The sequence below is a fragment of the Odocoileus virginianus genome, chromosome 33, assembly GCF_023699985.2.
Source record: "Odocoileus virginianus isolate 20LAN1187 ecotype Illinois chromosome 33, Ovbor_1.2, whole genome shotgun sequence".
Classification (NCBI taxonomy): Eukaryota; Metazoa; Chordata; class Mammalia; order Artiodactyla; family Cervidae; genus Odocoileus; species Odocoileus virginianus.
The window spans coordinates 24,026,015-24,041,691 of NC_069706.1; the positions used below are offsets into that span (position 1 = coordinate 24,026,015).

The window sequence follows — 15,677 nt, forward strand, 5'->3', positions numbered from 1 at the left end:
AATCTCCACACTGTTCTCCATAGTGGCTGTACTAATTTGCATTCCCACCAATAGTGTAAGAGGGTTCCCTTCTCTCCACACCCTCTCCAGCATTTATTGCTTGTAGACTTTTGGATAGCAGCCATCCTGACTGGCGTGTAATGGTACCTCATTGTGGTTTTGATTTGCATTTCTCTGATAATGAGTGATGTTGAGCATCTTTTCATGTGTTTTTTTGCCAAGGATGACTTCTTAAGATGGCAAAGATCATCTCTCTCTGAGATAAATGGCTTAGCTAAGGACAGGCCACCATTCACAGCAGCTTCATGTTCTGAAACTTCCACCAGGAACTGAAAAGATTATATACTAAGTCTCCATGTTAATTCAACACCCACCTAAGGAATGGCCCAGTTTATCACCATCGACACCCTCAGCTCTGAAGCTCTTTGATTCTTCTCCTCCCACATCTCTCGAGCTCTTAGAGCCACTGTGGCGATGTTTCTAGCTCACCAGTCACGGAACGGCAGGTCAGACAGGGCTTCAGGAACAACCAGCCCCATGCCTCTGTGCCCAGGGAGGAGACACCGCCGGCAGCATCTGCAGGTGGTCCTTCCGTCCCCTAGTGAGGGGACTCCCATCCTCGACTCAAGGGTAAGAATCCTGCCAATCAAGAGGCTTTGATCTCGACTGCTCAGAAGCCCAAGTATGCCACCCAGGACGTGGTGGTAACAGGGGGCTAGAAGGACCAAATCAGACAGCAGACACAGACGTGTCCCTTTTTCTTTTGCGTTCATACAACATTCTGTCTGAACAAAAGGCTCCGTGGAGGCTGATGCTATTACCTGCCTAAGTCTCTGCTCACGCTGTCCTGAGCACATATCTCTAAGGAAAGAGCTGGGCAAACACACTTGCCTGTGACCTGTTTTCTGCTCTACCATGCTTCTCTGTCAAGTGTATGGGTAGATATTCCTTAAGAGTCTACACTTCTCAAATCACATAAGAAGACTCTAAATCCTTTCTACCACAAAGGGCTCCTCTGAGAATCTATACAGCAGAAGAGAGATGCAAATGCCTCCAGGTCCTTTCTGTGGATGGTGATGACTCCCGTGGGCTTTATTATCAACATAAGACAGACTACTCCTTACGTGAATAAGCTCTCGATTAAGCGGAGGTTGGTGACGGCCTCTATGATCAGATTCCTGCGCTTCAGCAGTCGGTAGGTCTCATGGGGCTTGTCTTGGCCTGGGCCGTGCTTCCCTGCCTTCTGGGAACCGCCACTCTCCTAGAACAGAGACCGAAAGAGAATTAAAAACAACGGACTCAGCAAGGCTTGGGGGCCAGACACCACGCCTGCTGGTATGCTTGCCCTCTTTACAGAATTCTACACCACATTTCAAGAAAGAAAGTCAAGAGGATCACTGCTCCCACAGGATCCCACTACCCCACTATCTCAATAATTTGAAACAGCATAGACATGCCAGAACTTTATGAAGGTCAGCTGGTTTCAGAACAGAAATCAGACACATCTACTCTAGCCCTTCCTGGAGAAGGGGACCGCCTTCACTCAGTTTTGACTTGCTTCTTCCCAGTGGAAGGAAGGAAATGGACAGACTGAACGCTGACTCCCTATGGTCACTCTGTGGGGCTTTCTTCATTCAAGCTTTATTATTAAGGTTCCCATTTTACGGAAGAGGAATCCAGGGCTTCCGGAGGTCAAACGACTGGACAGGATCCAAGGGCGTGAATGCACACTAGGATGGGCTTCTGCGTCCGTGTCGAGGAAGCCCTGGGCAGCCTCTCCTGGGACATAAACTAGACAGAGAGGCAGCCTCTGAGTGAATCAGGATGAGCAGGAGTGAACGATGCAGAGAGGAGGGCAGACAGGTGCCCTCCCCACCCTGCCGCCACGCCCACACCTCTCTTCTCGCCCCCTTTCTGGCTTCAGGAGCTCAGACCCTGACCCTGTCCCATCTGCCCTCAGATCACTTACCCTAAAGCCCAAATCTGTGCCCTGCAGGGAAGGGAAATCCCAACCCCAACTCATTCCTGGAAGATCCCTCGGCACAACTCAGGGCCTGTTCTGCTGGACGCCCTTCTCACTTGGAGCAGCACTTCCAGGGGAATGAGAACTCGATGAGAACACGCTCGGGCAGGGGGCTCATTGATTTCCTTAAGCAGGTGGGGCCTGAAGGGAGAGTGAGTCACAGATCCAAGAAGGGGCCCAAGAGTGGCAGAAAGACTTGGTTCTCTCCTCTGTTTCAGAGCAAACATTCTGGAGGAAAACCACCTTAAGGAAACCTGTCTGCTTTCCATGGGGTTGCCGGGGAGCAAAATGAACACACGCTTTACCAAGGGACCTCCAGACAGGCAGTTCCTGATCCTCTTCCCAGCAAGTAGACAAAAAAGGATGAGGACCCCGGGGACAGACTTCTAAGAGGAAAACGCTGAGCTGAGCAGGGCTGGCAGGGCCTGGAGAGAGCGTGCTGCTAGGGGCCCCGAGACCGGATAAGGAGGTGCAAAGAGGGGGCGGGGTGAGGACGGCAGGGAAGACCCTCGGGAACCTGGTGGGCCCCACCTGCTGACATACAGGTGCTTCAGGTGGAGACGAGACCAATCACGCCTTGAAAAAGAGTCACGGCATCTGATGATAGGATACGGCTAGAAGGTTCTAGAAAATTCCATAGAAACCCCTCACTCTCTTACATCCCACCTCACCCCTCCTTGCTGTAGGGACAGGACCCAAGCTCAGGCTTCCAGGCCAGAGACAGAGAGAGAAGCAGGGCAGGATGGGAGCTCCAAACCCACGGGTTCTAATCTCCATTCTGTCATTAGCTGAGCAGGCAAGTCCCTCCATCCCCGGGGGCTTTGCTCGCCTCCTCCGGGACCAGACCTGGCTTTCGTTGTCAGGGCTGCTGTGAAGCCAGAACCAAACACGGGCAACAACACCAAGGCCGTGATGGTCCCAAGTCTGTCCTGTGCCAGACGACTGAGGCGCCGCCGGCCGTTATCCGAGGCGCTTCCAGGGGACCGAGGAGGACAGCACTGGGGGCAGTGAACCACACAGTGACAGAGGTGTTCCCGAGTCAGCTGCCTTTCCATCCCTCTAATTACACAGAGGAAAAAGTGCTGGTTTGATTCTTTAATGCCGTGGATGCAACAGGATCTGACCAGAAAGAACTAAAAAAGTTTTGTTTTTGTCAGATCTATTTTATGATCACTTTCTATGACAAGGGATATTGGCTTTTCATCTAGAGCCAGGGTTTTTCAACCCCAGCAGTGCTGACACTCTGGGACAGGTAACTCCGCTGTGGGCTGTCCCGCACAGTCTAGGACATTTCACAGCCTCCCTGGCCTCTGCCCACAAGACGCCAGGAGCAGCCTCTCCCTACGGTGACAACTGACAACATCTCTGTGTACGTGCTCGGTCATTTCTATCGCGTTGCATTCCATGGACTGCAGCCCATCGGGTTTTTCAGTCCCTGGGATTTCCCAGGCAAGAATACTACAGTGGGTTCCCACTTCCTTCTCCAGGGGATCTTCCCAGCCCAGGCATTGAACCCATGTCTCTTGCACCCCCTGCATTAAGACATTGCCAAATATTCCCTGGGGGGCAAAACAGGCCCAGAGTGAAAACCATTGATTTAAAGTAGCGATACAGGGACTTCCCCCGTAGTCTGGAAGTTGAGAATCTGCCTCACCATGGAGGGGACTCGGGTTCAATCCCTGGTTGGGGGACCAAGATCCCACGTGCCGTGGAGTAACTAAGCCAGTGCACTGTAACTCCTGAGGTCACTCTGAAGCCCACGTACCACAGCCAAAGATCCCATAGGACACAACTAAGACCCAGTGGAGCCAAGTAAATAAATATTAAAGAGGAAAAAAAAAAAGCAGCCATACACATTTTCCCTCCAAAATAAATTCAAATAAAAAGAGTATGTTGTGACAAATGTCAAAGTTCTGCACGTAACAGGTGACATCTGGCCAAGGCAGGCTGTGTGACGGTGGTAGGTGAACAAGCACAGCATCCCTTCCCGTGGAGCCCTGACCCCTGCCCACCCCCCAGGCCTGAGCATGTGGCCCTGCTGCTGTCACTGATTTTGTTGCTGTCGTGATTCTTAAGCACAGAAAAGAGAAGGCAGACGCCCGCCTGCCACAGGCTCCTCCCCGGAGGAAACGGCCTCCCCGTGGGACTCACCTTGGAGTTTTCAAGCCTGACCTCTTCGATCACGGCGATGTCGCCACTGTGACTGTCCACACAGTGCGGGCCCAAGGACATGCCGAGCTCTGAGGAGCCGCTGGTGTCCAGGTTGTCCCCGCCGAAGGTGCCCCGAGAGGCTCGCTCCTCGGCGGCTCCCGAGGACTGCTTCTTCAACGGGTGCAGGTTGATGACCTTCCAGCCCCCTGAGGCGGAGGACAGGCGTAGGTGGGATGACCATGGCCACAACAGGGGGGAAGTGAGAGGGGCCACTCCTGCTCAGCTGCGAGGCCAGAGCTGCCCAGGTCAAAGCGACCTATGTGGTCAGTTTAAGATGAGGGTGGTGGGCCAGCAAGCCACCCCTCCCACTGTAACCCCCCAACCCCCGATTTGCAAATCTGTCGTCAGCCCCAGCAGCCACATGTCTCAGAAAACCCCCCAACCCCCGATTTGCAAATCTGTCGTCAGCCCCAGCAGCCACATGTCTCAGAAACGTCTTCCAAAATTTAACTAGAATCCTGAGGGATTACAGAGACTGCTGGAGGAAATGGATAGAGGAAGTTTAGGGGTCTACGGCCATACCACCCTGAACGCGCCCGATCTCGTCTGATCTCGGAAGCTAAGCAGGGTCGGGCCTTGTTAGTACTTGGATGGGAGGAAGTTTAGGGAATTCCATCCCTTTAATAGTTAAAATATAACAGAACAAGGGCAAACGGGAAGAGACTTGACAGCAGGCTGGAGACAGGCCACATGAGGCTCTCCTGAGCCTAAGATTAAGTGATGCATGTGACACCGACAGGTCCCTTGTTGGCACAGCACCCAGGCCACCCTCGGGTGTCCGCTGGACTGAACGGCCCCAGAGCCAGACTGAGAACGTGCACCCCTGCCCACCCCCGCCCCGAGCACCCCTACCCTTGCTCGGGGTGGAGTGGTGAGGCTGGGTCCTGAGACCGCCGTTCGAGAAGGACCTCGCGTCCCGCGGAGCTCTCCTGCCTTTTCTCTTTCTGCTGCTGCCGCCGCCCTCCTCATCACTGTCCAACTCGGAGAGGAAAGCATCCTCCCCCTCGGGCAGCAGCGACTCCTCCTGCACCGAGGCCAGGCTCACGGTGGTCAGCAGCTCGTTGCGCGCCTTCTCCCTCTCGTACTGCCGGCTCAGGTCGCTCTCCTCCGCAAACACACAGGAGATGTACTTGGTGGTCCGCTGCCGCCCTTCGTCCTCCATGAAGCCCTGGGCGGGGGACACAATGTGTCTAAGACACCACAAACTCGGCCCACGGGAAACAGTACGCAGAATTCGACAGTTTCTAACTGTTGTCAAGATGCAGAGTCAGAGCCTGGGGGTCTCCAGCTCTGCTGATCCACTGCCATGGGGATTGGGAGTGAAGCTGACCTACTCCCTTTCGTCTTCTAGAACAGAGGGAAGGGGCTTTCTGGTCGTAATGGTAGAAAGGGTAACACCTTCCATGTGCCAACCACACGCCAAGGACAGGGCTAAGCACTCTGCAATCATTAGTTCAACTGTTAACACTGCCATCCAGCAAATGGCCAAAAAGTTGGCAACAAGGGAGCGAGGCATAAAGGGCTGAGACAGAAGGTCTGGTCCCAAAAGGGGATCCCAGACCCAGTTAGCCAACTTGGTGCCCCCAGGACCCAGGCCAGGGACACAAACGAGGAAGGCTGGGGCGGGGACTGAGGTCTGGGGGCACCTGCTTTATCTCAAGGGGCACTCGGAGGCGCTAGCCTCAGCTGACTCCCCATAGGGGGATGGGGGGGAGGGTGCCTGCTCCCCAGACTGCAGTATCTCCCACTGACTTTTCAATGCTGATGACTCAGTCAATTTTTAAAAGCTGAAAACCAACAAAATCCATAGCGGGGAGGTGGGGGCCACACTGGTGGGCTGCATTAGCCTCCTTGGTGGAGACCTGGGCTCCTGACCGTCGGAGACAGCCCTTTAGAACCACACCACGTGCACACACACACACACACACACACGCACCCAAAGACAATGAACCACGCGGGATGACTCACGCTGTTACCTTGACAACTTTGAATCTCTGAAGGAGACGGCACAGCATTCTGGCTTCTAGCTTTCCCACGTTCATAGCCACTCGGATTTCAGCCTGGGAAATGCCTTTCGTGCCTCGGCGCTCGACTGTGAGAAACAATACACTTGACTCCCAGTCTCCGCCACGGAGCCCCTCTGCACAAGTTGGGTCAGCTCCCACCCACCTTTCCTAGGCATGGACATTTTAATGCAGGGAAACCGACGAACAGAATAAGATACCCGGCCTCCCCTCTCCCTCCGCTCCTAAGACTCGGAACATTCCGACTCATGGCTCATTTCTAAGCGCTCACTATCTGACTCCTCCATGTCAAAGCTGTAAATGTCAAGTGATCGAGGCCTGATCCACCGAGTCCCAGGGACGCTGTTTTTCTTTTGCAGCGGGAAGTAAGTGCTTTCACATGAATGAACTTTCTCAGCTAAATTAAACTGAGGCTTTTTTTTTAAAAAGCATGGAAGTAATTTTAATGAAGAACTTCTTCATTTTCCTGTCTTTCTCGGTAGACTCAGAGGCACCATGGACACAGATTACTGTATTACCCTGTAACAGCTGCCGGCCAGCAGGGGCTAGGGAAGAAAATAACCCTATTTGGCCCTGTGATAAATGACCAGTGGACAACTGCGCAATTATTTGCTCTGTCTGGTATGTCAGCCCCTGCTACATGCTGGGCTATTACTGGATGTGCCTCTAAAGAACTGTTTCAAATACACTCAGAGATTGGGAGGCGCCTGGTGAGGGGGGGCTGGGGGTGGGCGGGAGTCCCTCCAGGAAAACACAGCAACTACAGGGCGGACTTTGGGGCAAAATTCTGTGAGTGTTCAGAAAGAATTTCCCTTTCAATTCCCCATGGGTCACACACTCAAGGCTGCTAGGCAAAACCAATCTGAATGAAGGCAGTTTTGCTCTATTTATTGTCCAGGCATAAAAATTTAAATAGCAGAATGCAAACAGGTGACTAGCATGCGCTCCTATGTTGAACCAGCAACTTGCTACAACCAGGGATGAAAGGGTTAGGACAGTTTTACCCCCAAACTGTGTCTGAGAGGTTTGAAGAAGCCTTCCCCATAGGGTGTGCCGATTCGCCTGGTGGCTTCATGCCTGCTGATGGAACCAAACCTCCTGCAGCCCCTCACCTGCTACTCCAGACACGCTCCCCTACAGGGGACCTGCGGCCACAGCATCTACGGCCCTGGGTCACAGATGTTAGGGAAGTTAGGGGAAGGAGGGGTGGGATGGAGACATGGTTGTCCCTCCCCTTCATCACTATAATTCCCAGCCTGCAATGAATGATCCCAGGCCAGTTTTAAAAGCTGGAAAGTGACTCTTAAATCTTTGAATAATAATAGCAATAGCTAATAGTTTCTGTGGTCCCTATGTACATCAGATGTTTTAATCCTACTCGTTCAGTCACCCTATGTGCCAGGGGGGATAATGGCCCCATTTCACAGATGAAGGGACTGAGGCTCAGAGACCTTGCTAAAGTCTACAGCCGGCAAACAAGGGGCGGAGCAAGGGTTCAAACTCAAATCTGACCCCAAAGTCGAGGGAAACAACTTTGCTCCCTGATGGAAGACATTCTCCACAGCAGAGCCCTCATTTGACGTGAGACCTAAACACGTCTCGACCCAAAGCTCGGGACCCAAAGCAGGTGTGGGAACGGGACCTACTGAGCTCGTAGGTCTGCGTGAGCATGTCCCGCTCGAACACGATGTCCACGGGAGGCACGCCCTTGGAGATGACGTCCTCGTCATCGTCGTCGTCGTCCACCTTCCGCTTGAACTCCTTCAGCAGTCTGAGGCAGCGCACCATGACGTCGGTCCCTGGGGACACGGACACACGGTTCCACCGTGACAAACCGGCGTGGCCTCGGCAGAGCCAGAGCCCCCGAGGAAAGGCCACACGTGGCGTCAAGTTCCGAACATGGCAAAGTGCCCACCTGGGAGCACGAGATCTGAAAACTGACTCCACAAAGTTGCTTTTTAAAAAAAATACACAACTAGAAAACAAAGAAATGCAAATGAAAGAAGTAATGAGATGCTGTGCTATGGCCTATTAAATAAACAGCAGCCTCGGCTTCAGACAAGCTCCAGTGACTACAGGAAATGTGCCTGTGTTTTCCCATCGGTCCACCCCACCACCTAGCACCCCACTCTGGAATACTGTCCGGAACGAAGCAGGCACGCATGCACGGTATCACTGCAAGGATGAAACACGTCTCCCTTTTAAGCTAATACCCACACCACCACGGCTTCCCTGGTGGCTGGGCAGTAAAGAATCTGCCTGCCAATGCAGGAGACGCGGGTTTGATCCCTGGGTCAGGAAGAGCCCCTGGAAAAGGAAATGACAACCCACTCCTGGGATTCTTGCCTGGGAAATCCCATGGACAGAGAAGCCTGGTGGTCTACAGTCCAGGAGGTCACAAGGAGTCGGGCACAATTGAGAGACTAAACGACAAGGCACTCTGCAGACACCTGCCAGTCCCTGAGGCTGGTCTAAGCCCTCCCGTGGGCCAGCCCTCATCATGGCCTTAGGAGATGGGCTACCATTCCCATTTCATACTTGAGAACATGAGGAGCTAAGGGACTGGCCCAAATCCCCACCCCTAGCAAGTGCGGAAATGGGATGTATCGGGCGGTTCAGCCTCGGAGCCCAGGCCCTAAACCTTTGACCACATACAGCCCCTGATTCAAAGATATCCGCGTGACCGGGAGCCAGAGGCGCCCGCGTGAGAGGGGGCTCGATGCAGCGCCTAGGGCAGGCAGATGGACATGTTCTCAGGCAAGAGTCCAGCATTATTTCTTCCACACTTTTATAACTTCCTTAAGGGCTTAATTAGCCAAGAAAAGATACACAGAACAGCCCTTAAAGTAAGCAGACGTGGAAGAAGAGAAACACTGCAAGTACACTCGTGGCCTCTGAGGCTCCGAAAGACAACGCTCTCCACCGTCAGCCTTCTGCTCCTCACACCAAGGCGGTAACTGGGCTCACGGGCATACGCCGCCAGAGCCTTCTCCTGCCCGCATAGCCATCTCCTCTGCTGACAGCCAGGAAGGAAGGATGCTCAGAGGGAAGGTGGGATGAACGCGCTCCTGGGTCGGGCACACGTGGTTCAACCTCAGCTCTGCAACTTTGGTCAGATGATCTGCTGTAGCTCTCTGTTCCCCACTTAGTAAAATGAAGTGACCATGCTCTCTGCCTCACATATTGGTGTTAGCTTGACCTGAGATAACGTCTGTATGTTGGCATGGAGCTGGCACGGAGCCATCACTTAACATTAATGCCCAGCTCTTGCTGTGGGCCAAGTACTGTGTGCTGAGTGTTACGTAAATTAACCCATTTCCCGATGTTCTAGAGTTTTTTACGACTCAGAGAATCTTGATTCTGATTATTAAAATCCCTTCAGCTCCTGCTTGCCATTTTTTAGGGATACTGTTCTAGAGCACAAGTCGGCCAACAGCAAAGCCGCAGGGACCAGAGTGAGACCCGTCAGCACATCTATGCCGATGAATGTGGCCTCTGCCACGGAGAATTCCTGCAACCACCCTGGAGGCACGAGCCTGTTGGTGATAACCCCTGACCCCTGGGTGCAGGGCGTTCTTTCCAGGAACAAAAGGCGAGAGAAAGAGAATCGGCCAGCTCCCTGCACACGCTTTCAAATACACAAAGTTCTAGGCATTTCAGACATGCTAAAACTTCCGTGGTATGGGCGAAAGTCAGCACTTGCACACAGGTCTGTCAATGACTCAGGATGGGCACCAACTTAGCAGCAAAAGAGCCTTAATTTACACATTCTGAAAACCCAGAAAGGAAGAAGGGAAGGACAGAATCTTTACTGAGCACCCCGGATGAGCCAGGCACTGCGCTAGGTCCTTTCTGGGACTATTTTACTCAATCACCTCTGGGCTTCTGCAAGTTATCGTCACTGTCCGAAGGAAAAAAGGAAACTGAAGCTCAGAGGGCTCGAGGGATCTCAGGGACCTTGGACCCAGCAAGTGGCCTTCCTCACACACCTGGCCACCTGGTGAGGTGCAAATTTCCCATTTCTATCAGAAAGCACTGCTCCTTGGAAAGAAAAACCCAGTGGCTGTGGCGTGGAACCAGTAGCTATGAGCATCACATTCTCATCCGGCCCCTTAGCAGAGCGGTATCCTTGACTTTGATCAACGCCGTAAGAAACAAAAGCAACAGAGGAGCCCAGGACAGACTTCCTCTTACAGGGTCACAAAGTGACATCCTCCTGGTGAGTCAGGCGGATGTTATGCAAATTCAGAATGCTACCCCTGCCACCCCACCAACACCCTGGCCTGAATGGAGCTGGGCTGGTCAGTGATGGGGAGTCACTCAGATAGCCAGGGACACTGAAATCACAGCAAGCCCATGGGACATCCTAAGGAGAAGGGCGTGCCCTGGGTACTTGCAGAGGGAAAGTATTAGTTGCTTAGTTGTGTCTGACTCTCTGTGACCCCAGGGACTGTAGCCCACCAGGCTCCACTGTCCATGGAATTCTCCAGGCAAGAATACAGGAGTGGGTTGCCATTCCCTTCTCCAGGGGATCCTCCCAACCCAGGGATCGAACTCAGGTCTCCTGCATTATAGGCAGATTCTTTACCATCTGAGACACCAGGGAAGATCGGCAGAGAAGCCTGCCCAGGGATGGAAGGAAGCACTGGGGGCAGCACCCAGGACGGAGGAGGGGCTGCAGCCCACACCCCAGGGTGATGGAATAGGTAAGAAGCATGTGCTCTGGAGTCAGTGTGTTGGGTCAGAACCTGCCTCTGGCACTTACAGGCTGGATCAGCACAGAGCCCTGGGCCTCAGGCTGCTCAGCTATGAAATGGGGACAAGAACGGTACCTTCTTCACACAATGCTCTGTGAGTAGTGCTTGCAACTGTCTTATCAATACTCATCACAACCTCTGAAAAGCACAGCCCAGGGGCTCAAGTGTCAGATCTAGTCACCCGGGGGGAAAATGTCAGGACGCTGCTTGGGGCCTTTCAATTTGATCTCACAGCATTTATTCTGTGATGGGCCCACAACACATAAAGAGGGATGGGACACGGCTTCTGCCCCTGCAAAGGGCATGTCTAAGAGACCCAGAGGCCAGGGGGTTCTGGCTTCTCGCAGGCCTGGGAGTGTACTCCGGCTCTATTGCGGACCAGCAGTGAACCTCGTCTACAAGACGGGATAATTCTACAGCGTGTCTACACTACCCTGGGGTAAGGACTAAGGGGGAGAATGAGCGTAAGTGCTCAGGGCACACTCTCTGGCTGGATGACTACAGAGGAACTGGCTATGATGCGCTCAGGGCTCAGCTTCCAGAACACACAGAGCCGGCAGACGAGAAAAGACGCAGGACCGGGGCTACACAGAGGGGGAGAGAGAGGAGGGGGCATGTGGGTGGGATAGTAAAGGACACAGAGGAATGATCTTTGCAGAACAGGACAGGCTTTCCAGGCAGGAGGAGGCGCACCAGCAAAGGCGTGGAGGTGGGAGAGGACCATCTGTTTGGGAAGGGGCTGAGGTGGGGGGAGGCGGGAATGAGGGGGAGAATGACGAGATTCCAAAGGTTGCTAAGCCAAGCAGAGATTTATGTTTCACTCTGTGGGAAGATCCCCTGGAGGAGGGCATGGCTACCCTCTCCAGTATTCTTGCCTGGAGAATTCCACGCACAGAGGAGCCTGGTGGGCTACAGTCCATAGGGTCACAAAGAGTCAGACCAGACTGAGCACCTAACACTTTCACTTTTTCACACCACAGGCATCCAGGTTACCCTGGATGTGGAGGGCGGCCTGGAGGGAAGGCCTGAGGGATGAATCTCCTGCCCTGGGGGCTTCACCTGGGGGCTCGGCCCCTCCCTTGCCCCCTTCCACTGCCTGTCTGTGGGGCCCAGCCTCTCAGGGAGGGGGAGGCGGGCAGAGGGACCTGATGGTTAAGGTCTCAAGAGCCACACTCTCTGTGGTCACCGCCCACCCCGCCCCCTCCCGGCTCCAGCACTTCCCAGCTCTATGACCCCAGGCAGGCAATCTGGGCTTCAGCCTCTTATCAGTGAAATGAGGAGAATAAGCAGCCCTGAGAAGATGGGGCGATAAAAGGAAGAACTGTCAGTCGCAGAACGGACACTCGGCTCTGAGCCCAGCACATTTTCTCCGTGGGTCTTCCACCCCACCACACCCCACGAAACAGCTAACAAAGTACAGACTCTCCTCCAGCCCTTTCCTCCCTCTTTTTTACGTTCCAAGACAAGTCATGAGTCGAAGGTCACTGTGGGGTCCTGACGACAGCACACAGGGCGCTCACACCGGCTTGGGAACCTGCGGAAACGGCCTCGGCCCAGAGGTTCAGTCATCACTCAATGCCTGGTGTGAGGACCACCTCCTCAATCTCTGGATGGAGCTTAGGTCCCCAAAGCTCTTCGAGCGTGACTGACAGACGGAAAGGCCTGGGTGAAAACTGCAGTGCTGAGCAGGAAGGCCACAGTGGGCCTTTTTTGAGGGCTCCGAACCGGGCACAGTTCAAGAATGAAACCTCACCACGTGGTGAAGCCACTCGGTCACTTCTTAGTCCCCTTGTACCCCTCTGTGGCCAGGCTGCTCACCTGTAGGCCAGCCCCCGTGCTCACAAGCCCCAGCACTTGCCTCGGGGCTCTCCCAAGCACAGGGAGCCTTCCCGTTTCATCCCCCAAACCTCAAAGCCATAAGTGGACTACACCATAGAAAGTTCTGGAAGGACCACATGGACCTCCTTGGCAAGTCTACTGTTGTCTGCCCCTGTCTGATTCTCTGGGATCCTGCCCCAGCCCCCCACCTGCCACCAGCTTGCTCCTTCCACTGCATGGCCCAGGTAGGCCCATCTTTCTGCTCATGGGGGTCAGTGGAAAGGCCAGCAGGTTTGAGCCCCTGTTCCCTCCTGGGGGGGACAGAGGAGATGGAGGAAAGGACTGGTTCCCCCTATGGGCGCCCCCTCAGGAGGACCGCCTTCACCCCTGGGTGAAGTCACCCAAGGCCCAGAATTTAAGTCACAGGATTCTACACCTGTGCTGCCTTTAATAGTTTTTTTTTTGCCACATTAGAGGGTCTGTTTCTTTTAATTATTAATGATGGTAATTACTCTTCACAGTTTAGCTAGTGTCCTTTAATCAATCTTGTCACTTTTAACTTAAAGAAATCACTATTTTTAACTAAACTGTTTTTCCCTCTAGTATGATTCATTGTCTAGGCTTTAAATTTTCCTGACAATCTTCTATTCTTTTCATGTTTATGCTTGCCCTTTATCCTCTCTGTTTCTGATCTCCATTCTTTTTAATTTCAGTTTTCTGGTTTCAAAGCTCTTTAAAACCTTTACATTTATTTTATTGCATTTTAATCCTTCTTGGTAACGGCTCATTTCTCTTTTTTCTTAGCTTGTATACTTTAATCCTACTGTAACTTTTTAAATGTCCTCTTTTGCCATTTTAATGACCATAATTTAGTTTGCTATACCTTGTCAAGTGTTTGTTGGATTCGGCTTTTATTTTTTATTGTAATTTTAACAGCTTTCTTGAGACATAATTCACATGCCACACAATACACCCGTTCAAACGATGCAAGTCAAATTTTTTTGGCGGGGGGCGCCTTTTAAAATTTATTTATTTTTAATTGGAGGATGACTGCTTTACAATGTCCTGCTGGTTTCTGCTGTACATCAACACGAATCAGTCCCCGGTGTACATACGTCCCCTCCCTCCTGAACCTTCCTCCCACCTCCCACCCCATCCCACCCCTCTGGGTCGTCACAGAGCACCAGGTTGAGTTCTCTGCGTTACACATCAACTTCCCACTAGCTATCTATTTTACACATACATGCATGCATGTTAAGTCGCTTCAGTCATGTCCAACTCTGTGTGACCCTATGCACAGCAGCCCACCAGGCTCCTCTGTCCACAGGATTCTCTAGGCAAGAACACTGGAGTGGGTTGCCATTTCCTTCTCCAACTTTACATATGGTAATACATATATTTCAATGCTACTCTCTCAATTCGTCCCACCTTCTCCTGCCCCAGCCATGTCCAAAGGTCTGTTCTCTGAGTCTCTATTCATGTCCAGCAAATAGGTTCAAGTCAATTTCTTTTAGTGTATTTCACAGGTATATGCACCCGTCACAAGTCAATTCTAGAACACTTCCATCTAATCCTTTAGCTATCACTCCTCTGCGCCCCCAATGCAGCCTTCAGCACTCATTATCTATTTCTAGATTCCCTATTCTGGATTCTCCCCTAAAAGGAATCACACAGTAATGGCCTTTTGTGATTGGCTTCTTCCTCTACTGAATGGTCTTGGCACTCTGGCTGAAAGTCAGTTGACCATAGAAGTGTGGGTTTATTTTTTTGGCTGCGCTGCATGACATGCGGGATCTTAGATCCTGCTTCCCTGCAGTGGAAGCACGGAATATCAACCACTGGATGGCCATGGAATTCCCCATGTGGGTTTATTTCTCACTCTCAGTTCTATCCCATTGATCTCTAGGTCTATCTATGTGTCAATAAGTACCATGCTGTCTGGATTACTGCTGCTCTGTAAGTTTTGAAATCTGAATGTGTGAGATCTCCTATTGGATTCTTCTTTACAGGATTATTTTAGCTTTCTGGGTACCCTTCAATTCCATATGAATTTTAGAATTAGCTTACCAGTTTCTAGGTGGCACTTCCCAGGTGGGGAGGGTGGTAAAGAACCCGCCTGCCTATGCAGGAGAAGCAGGTTTGATCCCTGGGTCCCAAAGAACCCTTGAAGGAGGGCATGGCAACCCACTCCAGTATTCTTGCCTGGAGAATCCCATGGACAGAGGAGCCTGGCAGGTTACAGTCCATGGGGTTGCAAAGAGTTGGACACGATTGAGTATGCATACACACATCAATATCTACAAAGACGTCAGCTGGGATTCTGATAGGAACTGTGTAGAATCTGAAGATCAGTTTGGGAAATAGGGGCATCTTAACAAGGTTGGAGAAGGCAATGGCACCCCACTCCAGTACTCTTGCCTGGAAAATCCAATGGACGGAGGAGCCTGGGAGGCTGCAGTCCATGGGGTTGCGAAGAGTCAGACAGACTGAGCGACTTCACTTTCACTTTTCACCTTCATGCATTGGAGACGGAAATGGCAACCCACTCCAGTGTTCTTGCCTGGAGAATCCCAGGGACGAGGGAGCCTGGTGGGCTGCCGTCTATGGGGTTGCACAGAGTCGGATATGACTGATGTGACCTTAGCAGCAGCAGCAGCAACAAGGTTAAGTCTTCTGACATAGGAATGGGGGATATTTTCCCATTTACTTATATCTTAGATTTCTGTCAACCATCTTTTATAGTTGTCAAGTATATGTTTTGTATTTGTTTAATTACTCCTGTCTTATTCTTTTTGATGCTATTGCAAACAGAATTGTTTTCTTAATTTCACTTTCGGATTGTTC

The 15,677-nt window shown here is 52.1% G+C and overlaps 1 protein-coding gene across 2 annotated transcripts in view; it reads right to left on the reverse strand.

Annotated features, from left to right (window-relative positions):
• Positions 1-15,677, reverse strand: part of GTF3C1 (general transcription factor IIIC subunit 1) — a 78,751-nt gene that overhangs the window by 37,233 nt on the left and 25,841 nt on the right. For both annotated transcript variants that reach the window (XM_070461085.1, XM_070461084.1), the window contains exons 7-11: positions 7,905-8,057; positions 6,211-6,326; positions 5,087-5,402; positions 4,175-4,380; positions 1,125-1,261 (exon numbers count right to left, since the gene is read on the reverse strand). In XM_070461085.1, the coding sequence (XP_070317186.1) occupies positions 1,125-1,261; positions 4,175-4,380; positions 5,087-5,402; positions 6,211-6,326; positions 7,905-8,057 (928 nt within the window). The remainder of the gene's footprint in view (positions 1-1,124; positions 1,262-4,174; positions 4,381-5,086; positions 5,403-6,210; positions 6,327-7,904; positions 8,058-15,677) is intronic.